This window comes from Prionailurus viverrinus, chromosome D4 (genome assembly GCF_022837055.1).
Source record: "Prionailurus viverrinus isolate Anna chromosome D4, UM_Priviv_1.0, whole genome shotgun sequence".
Classification (NCBI taxonomy): Eukaryota; Metazoa; Chordata; class Mammalia; order Carnivora; family Felidae; genus Prionailurus; species Prionailurus viverrinus.
In genome coordinates this window covers 6,424,937-6,445,535 of record NC_062573.1, presented here as the reverse complement: position 1 = coordinate 6,445,535, position 20,599 = coordinate 6,424,937, and the positions used below count along the sequence as shown (strand labels likewise).

Genomic DNA, 20,599 nt, shown 5'->3' with positions numbered 1-20,599 from the left:
TCTGTCTCTCTCAAAAATAAACATTAAAAAAATTATTTTTAATTTACCATTATTTAAAAATGTATAGTTCAGTGGTATTAAGTACATTTACATTGTTGTACAGTCTCCAGAACTCTTTATTGTTTGGCAAAACTAAAAGTCTATACCCATTAAACAGTAACTTCCCATTTCCCGATCCCCCGGTTAGCCCCCGGTAACGGCTCTTCTCCTTTGTGTTTCTATAAATTTGACAATCTCGGTACCTCGTATTAAGTGGAATCATGCAGTATTTGTCCTTCTGAGTCTGGGTTATCTCACTCAGGGTAATGTTTTCAGGGTTTATGCACGCTATCCCATGTGTCAGAATTTCCTTTTTGAGGCTGAATGCAATTGCACCGTGTGCATGTACCATTTGTGTGTCTCTTTACTTGTTGGTGGACCTACCGGGCTTCCATGTGACATTGAAGGGCCTGCATGCATACCCTTGGGCTTGCCAGGCTTGCCAGCCTCCTTTGGAACAGTCTTCTCTTCTTTCTGTTCTCAGCCTCACGGCTGTTTTCAGCCCCTCAGAGAGCAGTACCCACCTTCCTACCTGGAAAGCTGCCTTAACTTTACACCGACCATTCCCTGTGGTGGGAATGATCTCCCCCAACCCCTCCACTCTTGCACCTCGTAATTTAAATGTCACTCCTCTTGAATGTCCCCACATTTTGCCCCTGGAATCCCACAAGAGACCTCGGTCAGACTCCCTTCCCCCACTAATTATTTTCATAGAACTCTACATGTCTTTATTGTGCTTATTACAACTGTAACATATTGATTAATTGTGTGTGTATGTGTGTGTAATGACTGCCTTCCTTGCCAGACGGTAAACTCATGTGTTTAATGCTGTATCCCTCGGGGCTGGCATTGGGCTGGCACACAATACGTGCCCAGTAAATAGCTGTAGAATGAAACCATAAACTAAATGAATTAGTACTGAAAAGAGAAAAGTTCAGGGCTACATGCTGGGAGCATGTGGATTTTAAAATGTATGTGAGACGTTAAATTACTAATAGAATCTCAAAAAGCCATCTTGCTGAAGCATAGATTGTTTGCCCTGTCATTTCTCCGTTGATAAAAACTTACAAGAACAAACGCATCATTATTCGAAGATGCCTCAGTGAATGCCAACACATAAACCACAGCAGCAAAGGCAGCTGACATTCTCTGAGTGTTTATTCTCTACCAGGCTTTGTACTGTGTGCTTTCCACGTATTCTCTCATAGAATCCTCACAAGAACCCTGAAAGGTAGATGCTTGGGTTTTTTGTTTGCTTGATTTTAATTGCTGTTTCCAAATGAGAAGACCAAGGTCCAGAGAGTTTAAATAACTTGCATGAGGTCCCTCAGCCAGTTAGTGGCAGGCCCAAAGTGGAGGGGAGGCAGGGCGGACTCAGTCCTGGGCCTGGCACAGAGCGCCACCCCTCCCCGACGGCCCTTCCCCTCATTAACTGGAATAGCTCTCTTGTTATCTGTTTTATAAATTTATAAGTGGAGCCTCTGCCTTGGTTTTCTCTGAAGCCAGAGTTTTGTGGCTAAAGAGGAATGTGAAAACTCTAGGCCTGCAGGACAGATTTGACCTTTGCAGCCTCCTGCCTTCCTGCCATTAGACTCCCACCATGCTTCTGCCTGAAATGCAGTGGACCGAAATGCTTCTAAGGCATTTTCCAAGTCTCGAGGCAGAGTTGTACTTTTTTGCCTGGTGCTCCTGCGGAAGGTCCACCCCTCTGTCCTAGTGCCACTCACGCCCTTTCTAAGTAGTGGCTGACGAGTTTGTCTCCGCCACTGGACTGAGCCTCTGGGGAAGTTGGACCAGGCCTGCCTTCTCTCTGGAGCTCCTCGGCCTGGCCCGGGATCTGGCACAGGACTCAGGGGCCTCAGCCAGTGCTTGATGAATGAATGCACGCCAAGTGCAGAGCGGGTGCTCAGAACCAACCGGCTGAGTGCAGAAGCCTGGAGGACAAACCAGCGTGTGCCGGGAGAACCCCCTGAATGCGAGATGGAGATGATCAGATGTATTAATCACTGGTTTGGAAAGGAGTTAAAATATTTCCATAATATGGTGTGTTTCTTTTCTAAAACAGATGTGCCCTCGTTGTTTCATGAGGAAGTAATTAAGTGTATTTGATTAAAACATTCATAAACGCTATCATTTATTCAAAGCTACTATGTGCTGCTGTCTTTATTGGTACTTTATATATGTATTATGTCTGGTTCTTCCCATCACCCTGTAAGGTGTTTTTATTATCTTCATTTTACAGGTGAGGAATCTGAGGCTCTGAGAGATTAAGTAGCTTGCCCAAGGATACTTAGCTTCTGAGTGATAGGCATGGGAATGAAACACGTCTGGCTGGCTTCAAAACCAGTGGGTTTCCATCACCCCAGCTGCTTCTGAACTTGTATTTGAGATACCTTTCGAGCCAACACCCCGAACCAGCATGCATATTCCCTTCTTCCTCTCCACCTTCCCTGTGCCCGCCACCACCCCCACTTCTTAACCCTCTCACAGCACCCCCTCTCCATTTCTTTAGATTATTGCCTCTGTGCTTGCATCCTGAAACTGAAACATTTTTGTCATTGTCAGTAATTGGGTACTATTATGTATGGAAACTGTCTGCTGTTAACAGTCTACTGTGGTCACATTTACATTAATACAAAATAATATGTTTGTATTAAGGCCAAATTACACTTACTACAATTTTGTTTTCTTTATATAGCCTTTTACTCCTAAGACATCTTTGAGTCCCAATTTATATTTTTTAAAAATACATATGGTTTTTTTCTTCACGTAAAATGTAAATGTAACAATGTGGTGAAAAGAAGTTGGTTAGATAAAAAATTTTTTATTAAAGATTGCCTAAGCAGTGGGATACTTATTTCAAATTATATATGAAATAGAAGATTGAAATACCTCTGCTCAGAGAAGTTTAAGAGGTTTCTTACAGACTCAGATTCATTTATTTTCTGCCCCTCCTAGTATTTCAGCGGGATTAAGTTTTTTGAATCACTGGATCAAGTTTTAATTTTCCTTTTCCTTCCTTATACTGACATATGCTTTGGCAGAACAAAAAAGAGACCTAAACATGTCAGCATGATTTTTGTTCAATGAATTAAAAACCATAAAAGTAACAAGATCTGATCCAAATCCCTAAACTCCTGACATGGTGGTTTTGTCCTTTTCAGTCCCAAGATTCATATTACTGACTTTGAAAAGCTTTCTGCCTGGAAGCAGAAGTGATGGCAGCAATGCATAATTTATCTGAAATAGATTACAAGGGGTAGGCAGCACGGAGTAGTGGAAAGCACACAGGGCAGAGAGATCTGGATTTGAATCCCAGTCCCGTCACTCAGGCTTGTGGGTAAGTCACTCCACACCTGTGCGCCTCAATTTCCTCATTGGAAGATGGGGGGAGTCTAGCTGGAAGAGTTGTTGCGAGGGTCTTTGAGGTAATGTACTTAAAGTACTCACCTGGCATAGATGGGCTTAATAATGGCAGTAATCAGGATCATTTCTACTTTGAGAATACCTTCAAATAGCTGAATCCGGAAGAATTGATTTATAATGCATCTGTCCGCTTTGTCTTCAGAGCTCATCTTTTCTCAAAATTCTTTAATTTTTTTTTTTCCCTCATCCTGTCAGGGAAAAAAAAAAAATAGCAGGTAGATGCCACTAAATCTTTAACACCTGCTTGTCAGTGTTTCACGTGGAACATAGACCCAGAACTTGGGATCGTCCTCACCAAGCAAGAACCACACTGATGGGAGGGTCAGGAACCGTAGGCCAGTGATGTCCATTTCAGGACCCAGGGGGGCAGAGGAATTTTGTCATATTGAGACTATTGGCTTTTGAGACAGGTCAGCCTGGGTTTGGCCCAAACTTCTTGGGCCTCCTTCTCTTCATCTGTAAAGTGGTGCTCATGATCTTTCAAGACCCTCCATGGTATGGGTTTCCAGCCTCTTGTCACTCTCTTGTTGTCTGTGTCCAGTAATTCCTCAAATGAAACCTGGTCTCTGCAGCTGAAAGCCTTTGTATGTGCTCTTTTCTTCCTCCTGGAAATCCATCCCTTGCCACGCCAGCACGGACAACCGGCACTCATTCTTCAGAACTAGTTGTGTATTAGTCAGGACAGGACGGGCTATGCTGTAGTAACAGACCATCTCCAAATCTCCATGGCTTATCACAGAAATCTGTTTCTTGCTCATGCTGCCTGGTGGGTGCTGTTTATCATAGTCACTCTGGGACCCAAGCTGATGGAAGCTCCGTCTCCACTTGTATTGCAGCCAACAGACACAAATATGGTGGAGGACACACTGGCTCTTAAAGCTTCTGCCCTGAGGCGCGTCATTTCTGCTCATGTTTCATTGACCAGAGCAGTTGTGGAGCCGCGCCAGACTTTAGAGATACAGGAAAAATGCTTTCCTACCGGAAGGAATAAGAAGCAGAACGCTAGTGAGCAGACCCAAAGACTGCCGCATTTAGGTATTATTTCTTCAGGAGAGTCTTCCCTTGCTTGCTGCCTGCCCCAACTTGGACGGTTCCTGGCGAGTTAGCTGAGCTGCTTTTGTGCTCCTGTGGCACCTTGTACTTCTCCGCTGCCCTTACCACAGCACTTCCCACACTCCCATGGTAAATGTCTGGCCGAGGTCCCTACTAACAGAACAAAGGTCTGTTAGTGTCGACCACAAGTCTGTTACTGTTCACATGCCCGGCACTGCTTTTGTAGGTAAGTAGGCACTCAACTGTATACGTGACCAAGAAACAAAGGCAGAGCAAACGTGTTGGGTTACTTTGCTGGGTTGTTGTGATGAGTCCACGTAACGTAAGAATAATAATAAGTGCCTCATATAGTTGTAAGGTTCAGCCTTTCCCAGGGGTTTGTAGTAGGCCTTCAATGTGCTCATTGGCGTTGTTAGGAGGAGGAAGGGAATAGTGAAAATAAGTGGCATTGAGCACTTATTTACGTGTGTCAGACACTCTCATGACGTCTCTGTGGAAGTTTCCTGGTGTGGTGGTTGGGACTCGTGTTCTGTCTTGGTCAGTTTTGAAGTGACGCACAAGTAATTTGCTAAAATAATAAGATTCTGAAGATTGCTACTTGTTTCGGGTGATTTAGAGATTTGACGATGGCACGTTTCTATAGCATCATCACTCATTTGTGTTGCATCTTTAGTGGGTGAGAAAGGGGTAGAGGTAGAGCTGATAGTGACGTCCTTCAAATGGGCCAGGGCCGGTGCTAAACAGTTTATGTGCACCATCTCATATAATCTTCACAGCATCCCCATTATACAGGTGGGAACTCTGAGGAGAGGAAGTCAGTTATGCATGGTCAGGTGGCATGGTTAGGACACCCTGGCTTGAGCTTTTAAGCAGTTCTCTTCATAGCTCTCCTCACCTGACTCACCAGGAACTTTACTTGACCCTGAGCACACCCCTGGGCACGTTTCAGGAACGTAAAGGTCATCACCAAAGGAGAGCAAAGCTACAAACCGTGGAGCTAGTGGACAGAGTAATGTTAAATTCTTGGCTAACAGATACTGTAGAGGATGATCTTGCTGAAATGTTCTTCTTTTTTTTTTTAATCAGAGTGACCAGGGAGCACAGGGAAATGCTGGTGAAACTGGCGAAACAGAACACCAACAAGGCCAAGGATTCTTTACGGAAAGTTCGTACCAACGCAATGAATAAGCTAAAGAAATCAAAAGACAAGGTCTCCGAGGACACCATTAGGCTCATAGAGAAACAGGTAACTACCACCAACAGATGTAGTAGTTAACGTCTCTGACGCAGGGAACCACTTGTTTGTGTCTGAAGAGAGAAAAACTAAAACAATACCCCCGGTTCTTCCATTGACGTGATCAGGACTGATGGAGTCTCTGTTCTGGGCTTAGCCCTGGGGATATGGAGGAAGGGAGGGTGCTGTTGATGCTTTGCTAGGTCCCAGGCTCCACGCCGAACCCTTCATTTCTCCCCGTTGCTACAGAGCTGTGAAGTGGGTCGTGGGGAAACTGAGGTTCGGAGAAGGTAAATACCTCACTCAAAGCCACACTGCTGGTAAGTGGTCCCAGTGGATCCCAACACAGGCAGACTAACTTCAGAGCCTGTTTGCTAATACTGTCGTGTGGTTGGTTGGGTGCTGACACAGAAGGACTTAACGGTGTTCTTCCTATGCTGAGTAGCGGCACTTGAACAGCTGCAGTAAAACATTGAGAGACTGGAGGAAGGTAGAATAACCACGCAAAGGTATGCTGTGTAAAAGAACATTGTGCGGGTGGGTGTCTGGTGTGAACAGTGGCTGGGACTTCGGAATGGGAAGAAAGGACACAGTGGCCAGTCCATGGAAGGGCTTGGAGGCCACGCTGAGCAGGTTGAACTTTAGCATGTCCAGAGACTCCCACACGGGCTGTGCCACTCTATCAGTTGTCTGATAAATGCTGCCTAACAGACCACCTCAAAACTCGGCGATTTACAATATCGGGCATTATTTCTTAGTCTCGTATCTGCTCAGCTGGGGGGTCGTGGTTCCAGGCTGGGCTTAGTGGGCTTGGCTCCAGATGTTGGATTGGGTTCAACTCTGCTTTATGTGTCTCTCAGTCTTCTGGAGTCAACAGTCTTCTCAGGGCATCTTTGCAACAGCAGATGCCAAGAGCGTAAGCCTAACCACTCAAGTACATTTTAAGCACCTGTTCTTGGTCCATCCCATTGGCCAAGTGAATCACATGGGCCAAGCCCAGTATCACTGAGACAGGAAAATATATATATTCATGGAACTGCAGGGGAGGGAGTGAATATTTATAGAATAGTAGTCTAATCCACCACAGCATCACAACCACTTGAGGAGCTTATAAAAATACAGGTTTCTGGGGCCCTGCTCTCAGAGATTGAGTCAGTGAGTCTGGGGTGGGGCCTAGGGATCTGCATTAAAAAAATTTTTTTTAATGTTTATTTTTGAGACAGAGTGAGTGGGGGAGGGGCAGAGAGAGAGGGAGACACAGAATCCGAAGCAGCCTCCAGGCTCTGACCTGTCAGCACAGAGCCCGACGCAGGGCTCAAACTCACAGACTGTGAGATCATGACTTGAGCCGGAGTCAGATGCTTAACTGACTGAGCCACCCAGACGCCCCATGGGATCTGCATTTTTAAATGCTCCTCCCGTGATTCTGATATAGTAACTCCCTGGCAAGATTTTTTCTTTTTTGCAGACCGTGGGGAGGTCATATCTGTGCTTATGAAAGATGACTATGGTGGCTGTGTAGAAGACAGATTGTAGGGGGCACGACTGGAGGCAGGGAGGCCAGGGGGGCTGTTACAGAAATCCAGCCAGGAAATGGTGGTCTGAACCTGAACCGGAACCGGTGGAATTAAGATAGGAAGATGAATTTACTAGTATTTAGGAGATAGAATAATGTTTAGCGTAGTATAACAGGCTAGCTTAAAGCCTCTGCATCCACCATAGAATCATTATTTTAGGAAGATTGAATGTGAGTGTGGGCAGGATGGGGAGTAAGGAGAGAAGAGGTTGGAAGCAAGGAACGCTGTTAAGGGGCATCTGGAGGAGGCCATAAATTAACCAATTGCTCTCCTCCTGGACCAGCAGTTAGAATGCCAGTTGTAGGCCGGCCTTAACCACCACCAAAGAAAAAGCTGGGCCTGGGCTCTGCTCCTGCATTTTCTGATATTCAGTATGTTTACCTAGGAATGTATATTTTTAAAAAGCTGCCCAGATAATTCTGCAAAAGCAGACACAGAAGGTAATTAATGACCTAGAAGCCTTACGGTGTACCCCTGTGATGATACCAGAGTTAGATCAAGGGAGTTCTGCACTTGATGTCCTGTGACCCTGGGGACATTTCTTGACTCCTTGTAGTCCGTTTGTTCTGTAAAAAGGGATTTGAGGGGCGCCTGGGTGGCGCAGTCGGTTAAGCGTCCGACTTCAGCCAGGTCACGATCTCGCGGTCCGTGAGTTCGAGCCCCGCGTCGGGCTCTGGGCTGATGGCTCAGAGCCTGGAGCCTGTTTCCAATTCTGTGTCTCCCTCTCTCTCTGCCCCTCCCCCATTCATGCTCTGTCTCTCTCTGTCCCAAAAATAAATAAACGTTAAAAAAAAAAAAAAAAATTTAAAAAGGGATTTGTAATTCCTGCCTTAAAGGGTTGCCCTGGAGATGTTAGAAGCACCTTTAGAATATCCAACTCCTGGACTCTCAGAGCTCCCTTCTCACCTTCTTTGTGCCCTCTTCTCTTTTTTCCCTGTACCAGCTAAAAGAGGCTCCTGGGTTAGGCTGGCCTTTCTGAGCACCCATCCTGCCTTGCAGGAGTCTGTCCCTGGCCCCACCTGGGCCAGCTCCTTGTCCATCCCCAGGAGAGTCTGTCTCTACAGTCAACACTAGACCTTTTCACTGCTTCTTAGTGGTAGGCCCGTGGGCCTCGGGAACCTGCCAGGCACTCCTCACTCAACAAGACTGGCCCTGTGCCTCAGGGACCAGAGCCTGTGTTCCCTGCAATGGGAGGAATGATCAGATAAACAATACTCTTGATAAAACCCACTTGACAAAGTGGCTAGAAGCCTTCACACTAGCACCTGGCTTTTCACCTTCCTATTTAGACTAGATTTTTTTCTTCAATACTTATAACTGTTTACTATTCTTATTTTTCAAAATGAAGATAACTTTATTAGTTTTCTGATGCTAAGCTTATACATGTTTAATGTAATTTTTTTTTTTTTTTAAATAAGAAGATAGTAATTGGAATCTCATCCCCCAGAGATGACCATTGTTAACATTCTAGTGCAGACCTTCAAGTTATCTCTGGAAAGGTATAACGTCATATTACAAGAGAAAGGATCACCGTGTATATACATAATATATCCAGTGCAAGAACCTTTATTATTTAAGATATTATCATTTAAATGTGAGTTCTTATCATTAGATTAATAGTTTATTGTCATATGGTTTAAAGTTTGAGTAAGAAAATCTTCAGGAGACAGGCTGGTGCACACTTTGTTTTATTCTTTTTCTCTGACAGAAGGCACTAATCTGGAGTTTTGGGTGTGTGTTTTTTGTTTTGGTTTTTTGAATAAGTGAGACAAGCTGATTGTTATTTTATCAAAGTTTGTAAAAATGTATTTGTTTACTTTGTTCTTGATTATTAAAGTGTAATGTATGCTCATTGTAGAAAATGTAGAGTTCAGAAGACTGTTTTAAAACATGGGGGAAAAATCCACACCATAAACCCACATTGCAGAGACAACTGCTCTTAACATTTTGGAGTATTTCTGCTTTCCCTCTTTTTTGTTTTGTTTTTTTTTTTTAACTACACAGTTTTTAACACGGCTGAGAATGTAGTATTCATACAGTTTTGTACTCAGCTTTTTATATTTTCTGTTTAGCATTAAAACCATTAGCATTTTCTCGTGTCTTAAACAGCCATTTCTGATGGTTACGAAATAGTCTGTCTTGTGGTTTATACCATAATTCACTTTCATAAGCCTCTTGTTGGACATTTAGTTTGTTTAAACTTTTTTTGTTATAAATAAGGTTGCAGTGAATATTTTTATACATAAATCTTTGTAGAGATGATTTCCCTAGGATAGAGTCCCAAGTGTGGAATTACTGCACAACGGGAATGCATATTTTTAAGATTCTTACTGCCTAAATCACTCGCAAGGTTTTTAGAATATGTATATTTTTAAAAATTTGTTGCCTTTCCTAATGCCTAACATCTGAACCCAGAATTTTTAGTGTGAGCTTGAAATGCTGCTTATCTTGGAAGTATTGCTTTTGTTTCTACCCTCCACAGAAAAGATTAAGTTATTCTTTGTATAAATCTATACAACCTTTCTAAAATAATATAGCAATATATACCAAAATCCATACATTTCTGATTCAGTGGCTTAGGAATTTATCCAAAATAAAATTGTTGAGAATCTTACCTACAGAGGTATCTGTTGGAAATTGGAAACTGTCTAAATTTCTGACAATGGGAAAATAAATTGTGTTACATCCACTTACTGGAATCTCTGTATAGAGACAGTTATAAAAAATATTTTGCAGATATGGTAAGTTTCTTTTGGAATTTATTTATTTAATGTTTATTTTTGAGAGAGAGAAAGAGAGAGAGTGTGTCAGGGTGCCAGCAGGGAGGGACAGAGAGAGAGGGAGACACAGAATCCGAAGCAGGCTCCAGGCTCTGAGCTGTCAGCCCAGAACCCGACACGGGGCTCGAACTCACAAACTGCGAGATCATGACCTGAGCCAAAGTCGGGCGCTTAACCAATTGAGTCACCCAGGAGCCCTGGAATTTATTCTTTTAAGGTAGGTTACATAACAATATTATAATATGACTCCATTTTTATAACAGAACCTTTTATGTACATTAAAGGATTGGCAGCTTAGGGGTGCCCAGCTGGTTCAGTCGGTAGAGCATGTGGCTCTTGATCTTGGGCTTGTGAGTTTGAGCCCCACATTGGGTGTAGAGATCACTTAAAAATAAAATCTTGGGGCACCTGGGTGGCGCAGTCGGTTAAGCGTCCGACTTCAGCCAGGTCACGATCTCGCGGTCCGTGAGTTTGAGCCCCGCGTCGGGCTCTGGGCTGATGGCTCAGAGCCTGGAGCCTGTTTCCGATTCTGTGTCTCCCTCTCTCTCTGCCCCTCCCCCGTTCATGCTCTGTCTCTCTCTGTGCAAAAATAAATAAACATTGAAAAAAAAAAATTAAAAAAAAAAAAAATAAAATCTTAAAAAAAAGGGTGGCATCTTATCCACTAGAGAACGTTGTTCATCTTTCAGGCAATGGGATTATGAGCAATTTCAATATTATTCTTTGTGGGACATTTTTTTGTATGTTCCAAAATTCTTTTGAGGTCAGATTTTTAAAAACTAGGTTATAAAACTCTTCCTTCTTTGGTGTATAAAAATGGAAGGATTTGGTTGTGGGTTCTATCCCTAGAGTCCCTTCTGACCCCCACCCCCACCCCCACCCTCCCAGTCCTCAGCCCAGGCCAGCTCTGCTGAAGAAGGACAGGGGCCTGCCCTCCCAGGACTCTGACATCCGCCAGCCTGCTCTCTCACCTTTGCGTCAGTAAATGGGCCTGCCGAGCATGAAAGCACTTGGCAGAAACCACCAGTACATCTGGCCAAGATCTTTTTCTGAGGAGCTTGCTGCTCTGAGTGAGGCTGGGTGCTGGTGGCTGAAGGAGGGCAGGGCTCCTAGCGGACAGGACAGGCACGCAGGCAGCGGGCTGGACCAGGTGAGGCCCTGGGTGTTCCGACAGGCCTCGGGAAGGCTGACTTTACCCAGCCCGCCCCGGTGCGCCTTGTGCTCCCGCCATCCCCTTTCCTGTCTCTGCCTTCCCTTCTCCTGCACTGGAAGGGAGCAGATGTGGTGGCGGTAGGGTGATGGTGATGTGATCTCTATGAGGCAGTGTATTAAAACGGAAAGGACTCTTGCTCTGCCGGCAGTCAGGCCTGACTGACTCCCATCCCAGCTCTTTTACTTCTCAGCTGCTCAGGTTAGCGAACGGCTTCGCCTTTCTGAGCTTCTATAAAGTGGGAGTAGTGGGTCTTATCTCCCAGGACTGGCGAGAAGACCAAAGGACATATATTAAACGCGGCTGGTGGGGTTGCTGGTCCTCGCTAAGCGTCCGCTATATTTGCCCGTCCCTTTCCTTTCCCCACCCTTTGAATGTAGAACTGGGATCGGCTGTTGGAGTGACCCTCACCCAGTTCCACTGGTGCCGGAGGGGTGGGGGGACTCCCCAGGGGAGTCGCGGCACCAAACTGGCAGTTGGGGTGGGTGAGTTCCTCACTCAGTCTCACCACTGACTTTCTGATGTGACCTTGGGCAGGAGAGTTAACATTTTGTGCCTTGGTTTACTCCTCTGTACAGTGGGGATAATACCTGACCCACCTGCCTTACAGAGGTTATGTGTGGTTGTTGGATTTGAATGAAATAGCAGAGGACAAAACCCCTTTGCATACTAAAGAACTGCTGTGCAACCGGCAGGTGAACTAATGAAATATTCACAATGTTTTAAAGGGAGATAATAACAGCATTTCATATGTTTTGAGGATCATGTGAAATAGTGTACAGGAAGTTTTTAGCCCAGTGTCTGACATGTAGTGATACTCAGTAGGGGGGAGCTGCTGGTGGCAGTGGGGTCATTGTTGGTGATCATTATCTTAAGAAGTCTGACGAAGACAGACAAGATGAACTTGCAGCCTGACTGTCCCCAGGGGCACTTTGTGCCTACAATTTGGTAGAAAGTTAGTAAATATTTCCATGAATCGATTAACTTGAAGTCAGGAAATGATAAACTCAGAGTAACACAAGCCGATTTGCATAGCAAATAAGCCGTTTACGCTGTGCCTGCATATCGATGAACGCACTTAGCCCTTCACAACCACTCTGAGGAAGGGCCCAGCGTCCCCATTTGAGAGATGAGGAAAGCGAGGCTCAGTGACTTGCACATTGTTATCCCACCGAGAATGTAATCCAGCACCCACATTATCGCACTGTTACCCTAGGTATTCTTCCTCCCCCTGGTCCCCACTCTTGAACCCAAACTGCCCTCCACGCCATTTTCCCAGAGGAGCGTTGCGGTGCTGGCTCCTGCCATCCCAGGCTGCCGGCCTCCAGGCGCTGGAGTGAGTGCTGCGGGCACCATGCCACGCGCCGTGCAAGGTGGCCGCCCCGGGGGCGGGGGGGTGGGCAGAGCATCTAAAGAGTACGTGGCTGAGTGAGGAGGGCCCAAGCGGCCGTTTGGAGCCCAGCCGCGTGCCCAGCAGCCCCTGAAGCGGTGCTTTCCCAGCTACAAACAAGCAGCTGTTGCTATGGTGAGAGCCTGGTTGTCTCCCTGCCCGGGGCCAGTTGCTCCAAATCCTTTTTAGTTTCTTCCCTTTCCACAGTGCATTTAGTTCCCAGTTCCTGGCCAAGGCCTGTGGTCTGCAAATAAAGATGTCAAACAGCTGCTGTGCCACTGAGCACACAGATCCTGGGCCCCGTGCTGCCCCCTTCAAGGCTTCCTGCCTCGGGTCCCTTTTAGACGTGGGAGGGAAGCTGCTGCACTCACTAAGTTGTTTTGTGTTTCTCGTACTTATACCCTCACCGCGAGAAATAGACCGTCTTTGCCATTTTTTTTTATTTATTTATTTTTATTTATTTATTTTTTAACATTTATTTATTTTTGAGACAGAGAGAGACAGAGCATGAACGGGGGGAGGGCCAGAGAGAGAGGGAGACACAGAATCTGAAGCAGGCTCCAGGCTCTGAGCTGTCAGCACAGAGCCTGATGCGGGGCTCGAACTCACGGACCGTGAGATCGTGACCTGAGCGAAGTCGGACGCTCAACCGAGCCACCCAGGCGCCCCAGTCTTTGCCATTTTTAATGGCTGTATGTACTCATACGCTTCCCTGTTCTATCACTTTAGATTTTCTGACTTTTTGTTATTAAAAATAAAGCCTATATATATATATATATATATACACATATATGTATATATAATATGTATTTGCATATAGAACGTTAGAAATTTTTTTCAGATTCCATTCATGTGGTAATTTCCCAGTGGAGAGATTTGGGGGGTGAAAAAAATGTTACGGACATTTGCATCCACTTGAATTCTTTTCACTGATGTACGAGCTTATCCATTTTACCATAGCTTTCTGGAGTCGAATATTGTAATTAAAAATGACAACATCAGATTTTGTTAACTACGATAACTGAATTATATCTTGTTTCCATTTGCATTTCTTCCGTGTCTGATGAATTTCCCAGGTTTGTTAACCAGATTTACTTCATCTTTTCTCAGGACTTCTTTTTTCTGCTTAAACTATTGGGATCTTAATATTCTTATCAATTAGTATGGGATTTAGATAGCAGAGTGTCTGAGGTGTAGGAAATTCTAGAGGGTCATTAAGTGACAGAGAAAGCTGGCTTCTCTGTATTCTATAATAATATTTAAGAATTTTGGGCTGTGAAATCAGACTACTCAGGATTCAATTTTGTCATTGCTACCTGAGCTGTGTATCCTGAACAAGTGATTCACTGCCCCAGTTTCCTCATCTGTGAAATGGGGATAATAATTGTATCTATTTCATGGGGCTGCTGTTAGGAATCAGCATGGTGCCTGAATAGTGTGAGGCTTTTGTCACCGTTACCGTTTCCCAGATCACTTCGTCATAGCTTTGGAATGTCTGTCCCCCTCTCCTTCGCCAGCCTCAGTTATCGGGCTGTCTCATTTTGTGTCCCTGCAGATCAGCCAAATGGCCGATGATACGGCAGCAGAGCTGGACAGGCATCTGGCAGCGAAGACCAAAGAACTCCTCGGATGAAAGCCCACCAGGGGCAGCAGTACTCCAGAGCCTGGTTTCTGGTGGAGCCCGTGGGTGGCACATTGGCACCCCTCTTCCCCGTCTACACCGAAGGCTGCCGTCTTGCAGTTGTCAGTGTTTGTGAGGCTCAGCCTTCCAGGCCTTCTGGTGGGGCACCCAGACTTGTTCCTTCTCTTCTTCCTGCTCCCTGTCCACCCCATTCTGCCCTGGCCCTCTGCCATGGGTGGCCCTCAGAGAGTATCTGTTGCTGACAGATGGCCTCTACTTCAGCCATTTGCCCTGATCGTGACATTGCCAAGCAACTAGGACTATTGACAGGCTTAGCCCGTCTGTTTCTCATCTTGGGAGCCTCCTTTTCAATTAGTCAGGCCCTGTCCCCAACTTTGAACTCTGGGCTGGTGTGGGTCTTCACCTGTGACTGGATCCCTTCGCCAGAGGCCCGTTCTTACGTAACAATAAAATCAAAATAAATTGTAAAGAATAACAACCACAAAGGAACGGGTAGAGTCAATCCGGATTAATGTTCCCTAAGGACCTTTACGGAAAGCCACCAGAACAATACTTTTGCCTCTGAGTCATCTTCACACATGATTTTTTCTCTGCCTCGACCGTTCCTCCGCTGCTGACCTACTTGGCCAGTCCTGTTCATCCTTCACGTCCCTGCTTGGGTACCACTTGCTCCGGGAAGTCCTCCTCATTCCCCCAACCTAGGGCTCCTATTATTGGCTCTCAGGACTGTCTACTGCTTTGAATTAAACCTTTTTGATACTTAGTCTCTAGATCTTCATTTTCCTCAGATCTTGGCGTAATGTCTGGAACATAGTAGGCATCGAGATGTGTTGTGAATGAATTGCACAGAGTAGCCGCTCAACAAATACTGGCTTCTTTTCCCGTCCTTCCAATCATAACACCATCATTCTGTCATTTTCCACTCTTGCCTTGCCTTTGTCCTCAGCATTTACTTGGAGATGAGATACCTTTCCCCCAGGGCCCGCCTGTTGTTGACAGACAAGTGGTTTGTTGTGGCTCATCTTTGGGTGCTGGGTTGTTAGGTTTTTTCTCCAGTAAACAATCGATTGATTCTCCATAATAATTAATCTTCCTTCCTTCCTTCTTTTTCCCTTTCCCTTCCCTTCCTTTCCTTTCTTGCTTTCCTTTCTCTCATTCATAATATAGCCATCATGAGCTAGATGCAGTTCTAGGTAATATCTTTAATCTTCATGGTACACTTGCGAGATGTGTATTCTCTCCACTTTACAAATAGAAAAACTGAGAATGGGGACTTGAGAGTATTGGGTAACTTGCCCAAAGTAACAAGCCTAGCAAGTGATAGAAGGTTCCATTCTTCACTGTCAGACTCATTTTACCAAGAGGGAGGAGCTCAAAAGAGGTCAAGTTTCTTGCCGGGGGTTGTTACACAGCTAGCAAGTGGCAGAGCTGGGGTTCAAACTGAGGCCTGATCTAAAGCTTGTGCTCTGCCCACGCATCCTGCAGCCTTCATAAACATTTATGGAGCACACTGTGTGTCAGGTGCTGTGCTACATGCTGGGAATGCAAAAATGGGTAAGGTGTGACCTCTGTCTTTGAGGGGTGCACGGCACACTGGACTGTCTCAGGCAGAAGGTAGGAAGTCCATTCCAGTTTTGTCTGCCTTTCGAGTGGCCCCCCTTGGGCAGCAGCCAGGCCTGGCCGCACTCCTTCGAAGCAGCACCCAGCTTCTCTTTGCTGTCTGACTCCTCTCATATTCTATCCCTTGCGGGAAGTCTGCTCTTCTCCCGCTGCTTGTACTAGTGGCGCACATGGTGCACAGCCAGTGGGGGTTCAAGGTCAGAATCAGGTCAAAAATGAAAGAAGCTAACACAGTCTCCTGCCCCGCTTACCTGTCCTCGGTCCAACCCCTCTCGCCAGCCCTGAGTGGCCATCACACGATCGGAAGTCAGCTGAGGGAAGAACAGGGATGGAAATAGCAATCGAGGAGCCTTTTTTGGGGTAAGCCACATGGCGGGGGCATTGCAGCAGCCTTTCGTGAGTGGCCGAAAGCCCCCACTCCTAGCAAATGTGCTTCTCAAAGATGCAGGATTTTTTAATAAACAGAGGAAATGATAAATTATGTTGTAACTCCACTCCAAAGGCATTTGGTTCTTAACAGCCAAATCCTCTGTAGTCTTTAAATAAACAAAAACTTATTTGGTGAACAGACAGGGTTGGGGGGGGGGGAGGTTGGAAAATGAAAGATTTTCTGTACTTGGGTCCCACATGTCAACAATTTCTCTCCTGTGTGTATGTTGGCCAAAGCTGTATATCATGATAAATGAATAAAGGAAAACCTCCAGCCCAGGGCAGTCAGACGGCTCAGCAAATGGCTTTCAGCTGATTGCTCTATTTTAGCTGACATTTATCAAAGAGTTTCTCTGTTCCTCTGTGTCAGGGCTGCAATGGTGGCAGGGACGAGAACGGGACTACCTGTTTGGATCCGCCGAGTAATGAGTAATGCTGGAGCAGTGCTTTCTCCCTCTCCCCTTCCTTGAGCCTCTTTCTCTCAAAAGGAAAAGCTGGGTATGGAAATCCCTTCCCTTGCCAGAAGAATTAACCACCTCCTCTGTTCAGTTAAACTGCTTCCCAAGCCCATGAAAATGACAGGCCAAAGAGAAATTGAGAATTTTTGTCCTATTTATTTATTTTTTTCTTTTTTACGTGTGTGTGTGTGTGTGTGTGTGTGTGTGTGTGTGTGTGTGTTGGAAATTACAAAAGAAACTGGGATGTAAAAAGTTAAAAGAGAAACTTCTTGTAAGTTCCTAATCTCACTCCCCTTTGACAATTAGATGTATATCCTTCTGGATCTTTTTCTATACGTACATAATTTTTTAACTTATTTTGAGAGAGAGAGAGAGTGCATGCACAAGCTGTGGAGGGGCAGAGAGAGAGAGAGAGAGAGAGAGAGAGAGCATCCTAAGCAGGCTCTGTGCTGTCAGCACAGCGTCCAACACAGGGCTCAATCCCATGAACCATGAGACCATGACCTGAGCTGAAAGGAAGAGTTGGATGCTTAAACAACTGAGCCACCCAGGCACCCCCATACATAATTTTTAAAAACCAGGAAAGGGAACTATTCTGTTCAGACTCTGAAGCTTGCCTTTTTTTTTTTTTTTAGACCCAACAACACATCATGGCCATCTTTTCATAGGTGAACATAGAGTTCACTCCTTTTTCATTGCAATGCAGTATTCCATAATACAGGTATACCTGAACTGACTTCACTGTTACCCCCATGATATTTTAAAAAATCATTTCAAATGCATTGGAGGGTGTTTCTATTTAAAGGTGATTTGGGTGGGGTGGGGGGCGCCTGGGTGGCTCAGTCGGTAAAGCATCCAACTGCAGCTCAGCTCATGATCTCGCAGTCTGAGTTCGAGCCCCGCGTTGGGCTCTGTGCTGATAGCTCAGAGCCTGGGGCCTGTTTCAGATTCTGTGTGTCCCTCTCGCTCTGACCCTCCCCCGTTCATGCTCTGTCTCTCTCTGTCTCAAAAATAAATAAACGTTAAAAAAAATTTAAGATGATTTTTATTTGTTTTTTGAGGAAAAACAACCCCCATTCTAAGTTTATCTGTTTTGGTGAGTTTTACCTACCCTTCCTCAACCTCAGACTAACATTTATTGAATGCCTATTGTAGACGAGGTACCATGCTGGACACTTTACATGTGTTACTACATTTAAACTTCTGAACAATGCTAGCTGGTATATTATCTCTGTTTACGTAGGTGAAAACTAAGGTTCAGAATGGGCATTTAATTTGTCCAAGGTCACACAGCTCGCAAGTGCCAGAGTGAAGTCTGAAACTCAGATCTGACTTTGAAGTAGGTCCTTAATCCGTGCACTTCAGTTCATAAGTCTTCACCAAACACTTATTCGAAATTCACTCAGCACTGCTCTAGGCCCCAGAGGTGATAGAAGAGAAGCAGAAAACTCATGAAAACAATTAGCTATTTCTAAGGCCCACGTTTAAAGCTGCACGGGACGTGGCACGTGGTAAACACTGAAGGGTTGGTAGCTCTAGGGGCGACAGTAAAGATTTATATTTACATAATTCTACCTCACCTGTTTGGCAGAGTCCTCTAGAACTTGGAAGAGAAGCAGTGAATGAGCGGAAAGACCACCAGCCGTGAATAATGGTAATAATGATGGTCATAGTATTGGTGGCACCAGTAACTGATACTGGCTGATACTTTTAGTTCTCTCTCTTTTTTTTTTTTTATTAAAAAAATTTTTTTTTAGGGGCGCCTGGGTGGCGCAGTCGGTTAAGCGTCCGACTTCAGCCAGGTCACGATCTCGCGGTCCGTGAGTTCGAGCCCCGTGTCAGGCTCTGGGCTGATGGTTCAGAGCCTGGAGCCTGCTTCCGATTCTGTGTCTCCCTCTCTCTCTGCCCCTCCCCCGTTCATGCTCTGTCTCTCTCTGTCCCAAAAATAAATAAAAAACGTTGAAAAAAAATTTTTTTACATTTATTTATTTTAAAGAAACAGAGTGAGACAAAGCGTGAGCGGGGGAGGGGCCGAGAGAGAAGGAGACACAGAATCCAAAGCAGCCTCCAGGCTCTGAGCAAGTAGTCAGCACAGAGCCTGATGCGGGGCTCAAACCCACGAACTGTGAGACTGTGACCTGAGCCGAAGTCGGACGCTCAACTGACTGAGCCACCCAGGCGCCCCAATACTTTTAGTTTTCAAAGTGCTTCTATATCCTTTAATCCCACTGAAACCACTGAGTGAAGCTTTGCAGTTTCTTTTGCTCTAATATGTGGTCAGTTTCCGCGATGTGCATTAAAAGGAAGTGTCTCTGTTTGGGGGGTACAAAGTTTGATACGGACACAAGAAATGCAGTTCATAGATTATACTGTTTAGGTTTTCTGTATTATTTTTTTGGCCTTTTGATGCGTCTGGGACTGAAAGTCGTGTGTTTCAGTCTCCCGTTATTAGCATTTGTATTTCTTCTCGCAGTTCCCATAATTTCTGTGCTGTCTGAATGCCCAGATGGCCTGGCTCTTCTGTCATCTTCATATATCATTCATTCATTGCTTGGGAGTCTGAGTTCTATCTTGTCCTCTATCAAGATCATAGCCCCTGCTTGCTTTTCGTTTATGTTTGCTTGCTGTGTCTTTCCTATTCCTTTATTTGTAGTCTTTCCAAATCACTGTTTTAGATTTAGATTTCTTAGGGTTGGGTTTTGTTCTATGAAGCATTCTGAAACTGCTTTTAAAAATTATCCTCATTTTTAATTGATAAGATACCCATAACATAAAATTTGCCACCTTAACCATTTTTGAGTATACAGTTCAGTAGTAGCATGTACATTCACATCGTTGTGCGGTATGGAGATCTCCAGAACCCTCTTCAACTTGCAGGAATGAAGCTCTCTACCCATTAAACAACTCGCTCTCCAGCCCCTGACAACCACTGTTCTACTTTCTGTCTCTATGGATTTGACTACTCTGAGCACCTGATAAAGTGAAATCCTACAGTATTTGACCTTTTGTGTCTGGCTTATTTCACTCAGCACAATGCCCTCAAGGTTCGTCCACATTGTAGCAGCTGTCAGAATTTCCTTTCTTTTTCAGGCTGAATAGTGTTCCATTGTATCTATAGTAAAAACCTGGGATTGTGAGCAACCTGTTCTGTGAGTGTTCCACAGGACGAGCAAACATTTCTAATAAATTTTAACTTGATAAACGAGCGATGTCTTGTAATACGAGTAGTACGTGATGCTGAATGTCACGTGATCACAGCTGAGCCAAGGTTCTTGAAGTTCACTTTTCTCTACAAGTGCTTTGGAATATAAGCATGTTTCTGGAACAAATTATGCTTGCAGACCGAGGTTTTATATACAGTAAGCCCTTGATCTACAAGCATAAAAGAAACTCCTTTTCTTTCAGTAGGGGACCTTAACTCATTCACACTTACTGATAATACTGAAATGTTCAGTAGAACCCTACGCTTAACCTTTGTTTGCATGCAGTATTAACACTGGGTGATTTGGTGTCTAAACCCTTGGCAGATTAGGGTCTGGGTGTTAGGTTGGGGAGAAGGGTTGCTTCTGCAGAGAGGAGGCTCACCGCTTGTCGAATGAACAAATAAATGACGATCCCTGTCTCCTATATTCCTTTGTTCTGGTCTTTGTTTTAATTCATCACGTGCTGTTGGGTTAACTCACCCTGAGACGTAGCCTTCATTACACCACACCTCTGCTCCACACCCGTCAACGGCGCCCT

At 45.0% G+C, this 20,599-nt stretch overlaps 1 protein-coding gene across 9 annotated transcripts in view; it reads left to right on the top strand.

The window, feature by feature from the left end:
• Window positions 1-15,114, top strand: part of MRRF (mitochondrial ribosome recycling factor) — a 52,937-nt gene extending 37,823 nt beyond the window's left edge. For all 9 annotated transcript variants that reach the window (XM_047829612.1, XM_047829611.1, XM_047829621.1 and 6 more), the window contains 2 exons: window positions 5,605-5,764; window positions 14,265-15,114. In XM_047829612.1, coding sequence (XP_047685568.1) covers window positions 5,605-5,764; window positions 14,265-14,342 — 238 coding nt within the window. In that variant the 3' untranslated portion in view covers window positions 14,343-15,114. The remainder of the gene's footprint in view (window positions 1-5,604; window positions 5,765-14,264) is intronic.
• Window positions 15,115-20,599: the final 5,485 nt, after the last annotated feature.